At 41.4% G+C, this 6424-nt stretch overlaps 1 protein-coding gene across 1 annotated transcript; it reads right to left on the reverse strand.

Annotated features, from left to right (window-relative positions):
• Positions 1–381: 381 nt before the first annotated feature.
• LOC117851420 (probable peroxygenase 4) lies at positions 382–5562 on the reverse strand. Its single transcript, XM_034733239.2, has 6 exons — positions 5321–5562; positions 4966–5109; positions 4798–4883; positions 3689–3789; positions 848–973; positions 382–754 (listed from the first exon to the last, which is right to left on the reverse strand). The coding sequence occupies exons 1-6, from the start codon at positions 5343–5345 to the stop codon at positions 595–597; spliced, it is 642 nt and encodes a 213-aa protein (XP_034589130.1). The 5' UTR covers positions 5346–5562; the 3' UTR covers positions 382–594.
• Positions 5563–6424: the final 862 nt, after the last annotated feature.

The raw sequence follows: 6424 nt of genomic DNA on the forward strand, positions 1-6424 counted from the left end.
TCTGCAGATGTGTGACTGTGGGAGTGCACCTCACTGAAGGGAGCTGCTTAAGTAGCTCCCAGAAGAACTAGCAATGGAGCAGAAGACGGGAGTAGAATGTATCTGCATCTTATTTTCCTTTCAGTCGACGTGTAATTCTACTAGCCGGTTAACAACCTTGGAGCAGGAAAACTGGTGAACTGGATAAGTAAAACACAAAGAAGGGAGTGAAAATGATATTGCACCGTCATGTCTGCTTATTGACTTACAACATATATTAAGTAACGTAAGTATTAGTGTAAGATGAGAGGTAATAGAAGTTAATATAATGATTTGTAACGAGCAATGACTTCCTTGTACCTCTCTAATGACTGTAAAACATCAAAACAAAACAAACATGAATTGAAAAATATGAGAGGCTACAACTATGGATTATCTCACTGAACATAACCCACAATTACTTGCAGTTTCTTTACATGAAAGGCTCTTCTTACAGAAAAGATGAATTCACAAATAAACATACAGAACCAATGAAACTATGGTTATTATAACTCACCGATCCACACGCACACCATAATTTACAAATTCGTCACAAGAGTGTTTGTGATGTTATTATCATTTCTTTTTCGTAAATTCCTTCTTAGCCTTCCTCTCTTGCTCCAACCTTTCAAACAAGCTGCCATCATAGACCGCCCTGACAGTATCCTTGTGGAGAAACCCATCTTTATCTTTGCACAGGGAATACAGCACCTTCCACTCCGTCAAGCCACCCAGCCTGCGATAATTTTGCCGAAAAAAAAGCTGGGCTCAAATGGGCATCACCTAATTCATGCACGCAATATTTTACTTACTCTTGAAGAGAACTTACCATCCTTTGAAGTCTTTGGGTTCCCTGTTTGCTTGGAGCATCTCCTGCAGCTCTTTGCCCGTGAGGGCATCAGGCTTGGTGTGGGCATGCTTCTTGAATATCTCCTCAAACTTTTCAGGAACAAATCTGCAAGTTTCATAGATGATGTCATTAGATATTAAAGTTCATGCTATTGAGTTAGTTTTTGTAAATGTTAATGATAGATTTATTTTTTTGCAGGATATGTCATGGCATGGTTTTTTTACCATGACTTGTCTTAGCATTTTTTAGGCAAGACTTATCTAATCAAATTAATAATCTTATGGTAAATTACAGTGAAAACGAAGGCATCCAATTCAATAGTATCTGCACTATGTCCTGGTATCCTTTTCTTTATATTTCCTACATCATGATCATTCTCAGGTACTGATATAGACTGATTCTATTTATAATATTCAAACATATTTTGATGAACTATAGTCGTTTTTAAGTGTAGCTTTAAACAGTGGAAAAGGCAAAGCCAACTCTTCATTCTCAACCGTTTCCTCTAAGCTTCATCCCATCTCACATAAGGGAGAAAAGGAACACTAGCTAGTGTGTCTGGCAATTCTCATGTGTCTCGTCACATTTTTTTTATAGGAAGCTGAGTGATCAGTGTTACCTGGTCATGAGTAAAGTACAATGACAAGTGATTAATTATACTAACCCAAACTGGATTTTTCTGCTGCTGGCACATGGCCTATCCGAGAGGGATCATAAGGATGGTGACAGATTGTATATGGAATTGGAAAGGCCTTCCTTTGTATAAAGTTTTTTTTGACTGTGCAGATAATTCTATCGGTTAGATAGGCTGTTGTACAAGTTTTTCTGTGGCTGCAGATAACTATGAGAGATCTTTGTTCTATTCCAGAGAGGATAGTAAGGCAGGCCATGCATGTTCTATTTGCATCAAGATTCGTCTTGACAGAAACATGGGTATGGAATATGATAAAATTACAGTGAAAACAAAGGCATCCGACTTCTCATTCAATATTTGCATTAGCGTTTTCCTACACTTTAATTTCTTTAATAAAAGTTGGACACTTTGTCATTCCAACGTCAAGATCATATCACAGGTGGTTCAGATATGCTGGGAGAAGCTGATCAACTAGTTCTGGGACCCTAGTTCCTGCGATTATTCAGTAGGGCAACCCCATCTGATAGATAGAACACCCTCACTTTTTCTAGACTTAGGTGTTGCTGCAACCCATAGTTGTAACGTTTCTTTTGCCAGTACGTATTTGGCTCTCAGCCTCTCACTACTTCATCTTGCACACTTATTAAAATTGACTAATCCATATGCTAATTGTTAGCTAACCTGTCATCATGGGAATAATCGTTTCAACTCGTTTGGCTCCTGATTCAGTTAACTAATGCAGCATCCACCTCTTGCCATTGTTATCTTTCATTTTCTGCCATGCATTCTATTTCGATATTCATACTGAACTGTTGCAGTAGTTGATGAGTGTTGCTTTAGAGTGTAGACAGCGGAAACGACACATATAACCCTTCATCCCCAGCTGTACGTTCCTTTTAGACTTTTGTTGCTTCTAATGTGAAGTGATAATGCATCCATCCATCTCACATCAGAAAAGTTGCACTATTATTATTGCTTACTCTTCTTTGCCGATTTGCATGTCGCTTAGCTACTACTTTATTGTTAGTGAGATAAATGATCAGTGTTACCTTGTCTTTACTGACCAGTAAAGTAACAGAAAATTCCTTTGACACCGGTAAAATGAGAGTTCCTTTCTTGGTCCTATAAATTTTGAACTTCTCTATTTGACACTAGGTTTAACTTTTATTCCCTATTCGACACTATCGTCTGTTTTTAGCAGTGAAGAGTGAAAATACTATTTTGCCCCTTAGCATGACAAAGCTATCTGCAAGGAGATGATGCGAGGCTTGGGTCTGATTTTGGGGATCAGCTCAGGAATCATAGGGGGATTGGGAAGAGATTAGCAATGTGGTGATGCAACGGCGGACTTGAATCTTCGATCTAGCCATGTGTGGGCTTGGTTTCTGGTGTTTCTAACTCAATTTGGGCGATGGCATGCTTGATTTGGTGTTGCGTTCGTTCAATTCTGCCACCAAGGTGCTAGCCGTGATGGAACCCAGCAGTCTGCGTCGTGTAGCACCAGCGCCATTTTCATCTTCTCGCAAGTCATCGGCTCATCGCAGCCTGCTGGCTGACCGAGGTTGCCTGCGCCATCGCCGTCCGCGGTCACGACCCATCCCTATCCGGCCATTCCCCCTGGGCAGTGCCCAGCCTCCCCAGCCCTTGATCCACGCACTCCGCACCTGGAGAAGCATACGTCGCCGCACCTGGAGCCGTGACTGCCTCCGCGCCGGGAGGCACGGCTGTCTTTGCGCCACCCTCGCCGAGTCAACATCCATTGAGCCGCGAGCGTAGGCTGCCGCTGTCTCCTTTTCTTTAAAGCCGTCGTTTCGATATGGTGGGGAGAACAAGCGATTGATTTAAAAAAATAAATAAATCGGTGCCTGTTGGATGTAGCTTCCATTGAGGGTATTTTGGTCCATTTAACCAGGTTCATATTTGAACTTAACAGAAGTAGGTAACGGATTGGATGGAGGTGTCAAATAAGAAACTAAAATTGAAGGTAGTGTCTAATAGGGAATTTCAAAATTTCTAGGGTCAAAAAAAGGAAGCTCTCACTTTACCGGTGTCAAATACGGAATTTTCTCAAAGTACAATGGAAACTCAACTGACCAGAGCTGGACATTAGGCTGCGGGCGCATGAACTATCTGAAGGTTTCACACGGATGGTAACAGATGGAAGTTTTTTTAAAGAAAAAAAGTACCTTCCATTGGCATCGTACACGCCTGAATCGCTTCCGTGCTTGCCCTTGTGGATGTTCTTCACATAAATGGGAAACTTAAAAGGTGGAGTCTTCTGGTTCTCCTGCAGCAGCAACATGAGAAAAAACGCGGGAATGAGTCGGCATCACAAGTCTTTAACACCTGGATCGAATCGCACTTATGCATGAATGACACGTCTTTAGAGCCATATACATGTCGAAAAGATAACCAAATTAAAAGGTGGAAGCTTTACTTGGTTGAGTGTTCACAATGGAATGCGGTAGGGGATCGACTAGTGGTATGTCTATATGTATTCCTTAACATATGGACCGTAGCTTTATGCCTGCCTTTTCTTTTGCTTTTTTTTCAAGAGAATAGTATCTAGTTGTAATGCGTGCTGGAGCATGTGTGTATCTATCTTCATGTGTTAGTGATTTTTTTTCTTGTACAGTACTTATCCGATCATATGCTTTCACTGTTTACAGTTCTTACTGAAGCTATATTCCGCTAATGTTTCGAAGAGTATATTAGGCATCTGCAGATATAGTTAGCTTAGAATTAATTATAATTCCGTGATGAACTTCTTTGTCGCTAGAAGAGCCTCCTTAACCTCCAAAGTCATGTAGTCCATGGGGCTCACAAGCAATACACTGAACATTAAACCATTACGTATTTCACATGCTATGCTGAAACTTCTATGGAGGCCAGCTAGAAACACGAAGCAGCATCACTCCGTTCTCACGCTTTCTGTCAAAAACAGTTGAGCTGTTTCATCGAGACTATTACTAACCGAATCGCAAATTGCTATAAAGCCAAGGACGGAGTCTAATCGCTATAATCATTCCGCTGGAGCGAAATCATTGAATCCTAACGCGCATAGTGCTGAATTTGTGCTCTGTTCATCTTAGTGATAAAATGTCAGGCGGACTGACCGACTGAGTGAAGTTCATAGGCGGAACTGGAGACGCAGAATTCAGAAAATCAACTACACAAAATCACTACAAGCTTTGGCCTTTAGCACACAGAGACACAGGCAGACACCAGACAGACGACAGAGAGTAGCAAATAACACACAGAGAGAAACACACGAGCAGTGTGTTGAAATGATTACCGGTTTGGTGCTGGGCCCAAGTCCGGCGTTGATGAAGACGGCGCTGGCGGCAGACAACGCCACCCCGCAGCCGATCGCGCGGAACCCTGCAACAGCAGCACGATCATCAGTCCCATTTCCTCACTTTCGATTCCAGAAAATATCAGAGCTGCTACCAGATTCACGCACCTTGGTATGTCTCGGATGGGTAGATGACGCCGTCCTTGTCGCGGTCGAAGAAGGCGACGTGCCGCTGCAGCGGCGTGAGCTCGCCGCTGTACACGTCCGCCGTGGACGAGGAGGACTGGCCCTTGGTGGCGTCGTCGTGGCTCCCTGGTGCAGACACAAAGAGGAGCGCGCGCGGTGGTTACAAGGCCGAAACTCGCGCCGCGAATGAAGAGCATGCCGAGCCATTGATCTTTGAATTTAATTTGCATGGTGTGTGCGAGGAAGAGGAACAGGTCTTTCTACTCCACCTCTCTCTCTACATGTATATATGTATCTGATAATAATGCTTCTTGGGGGCTGGGAGACTGCTACTTACCGGTGTCTGCAGCTTTGCCTGCCATGGAGATTGTTGAAGAGGAGATCGAGGTCGACGACGCCGAGCAGGACAGAGATAGGGAGTTGCAGAGGGACAGAGAGAGCAGGGGAAGTTGGAGCCTTCGCGAGGGAGGAAGGAAAATACGGCAGGGATGCGCTGGTTCGAAGGTGGTGGCAGAAGGGAAAAGAATCGAACAGTTTCGATGGAAACGGACCCCTTGTGGGCGTGCTTTTCGGGTGCGGCCACAGCTGTGTTGTCTCTTGTGTGTATGCTAAGCAACCAACCTGACCAAAGAAAGATTCGTGGCTGGATTTGCGCCTCTCCCTCGGCGTACGTGCCGCGTCCCACTTGCCGCGCGTGTGGTGTGGTCGATCCGCCGTGTCAGAATCGGGCACGCGCGCATGCACCGGCTCCGTTCGGGATGGATAAGCTATGCATAAAATCGAATTCGAATAGTACTATTTACTATAATTTAATTTGAATTCTAATACGAATACGAATACAAAATGAATAATTCGCATCCGGATATTTACTCGATATAACATAGTGTCATAATGAGCACCACTTTTACTTTATCGATAGTTTTATAATTGATAAAAAATCATGGGAGTAAGTTATGAGCATAGATATCTTATTAAAAATAATATATTTATTAATAAATAATTAAATATATCAAAATAATTATAAAATAAGTATTTATGTAAATATATATCATTTAATAATAAAAATAAGTTAAATATAATTTATTCATTTAATAAATAATACACTGTATTTAAAATTAATATGGTTAGTCATATTAAAATTAATTAAACTTTAAACTTTATCATTATATATCACTTGTAATATTAGGTTAACATAATTAGTCACTTGTCATATAGATATGACAATTTTTTAATAGTTTGAGTGGTGTAAATATTTTTTATTAGCAATATTAAAATTAACATCATTTGTAATTAGTATTTAGTAATATAAATAAATTTTAGATGGTTTCATTGGGTACTTTATTCTTTGCGGATACCGATAATGTTAGATATTTTAATTTTTGTCGAATACGAATCTGGAATTGGAGAAAAATATTATAAATTGAATTCAGATGTATCCATT

This window comes from Setaria viridis, chromosome 4 (assembly GCF_005286985.2).
Source record: "Setaria viridis chromosome 4, Setaria_viridis_v4.0, whole genome shotgun sequence".
Taxonomy (NCBI): Eukaryota; Viridiplantae; Streptophyta; class Magnoliopsida; order Poales; family Poaceae; genus Setaria; species Setaria viridis.

Bases quoted from the DNA above. Each gene is read 5' to 3' on its own strand.
- LOC117851420 (XM_034733239.2), bottom strand. From the start codon at position 5,345: ATGGCAGGCAAAGCTGCAGACACCG. The intron at 5,110-5,320 runs GTAAGTAGCAGT...TGTCTGCACCAG, and splicing joins AGGCAAAGCTGCAGACACCG to GGAGCCACGACGACGCCACC. The intron at 755-847 runs GTAAGTTCTCTT...AAATTATCGCAG, and splicing joins CCCAAAGACTTCAAAGGATG to GCTGGGTGGCTTGACGGAGT.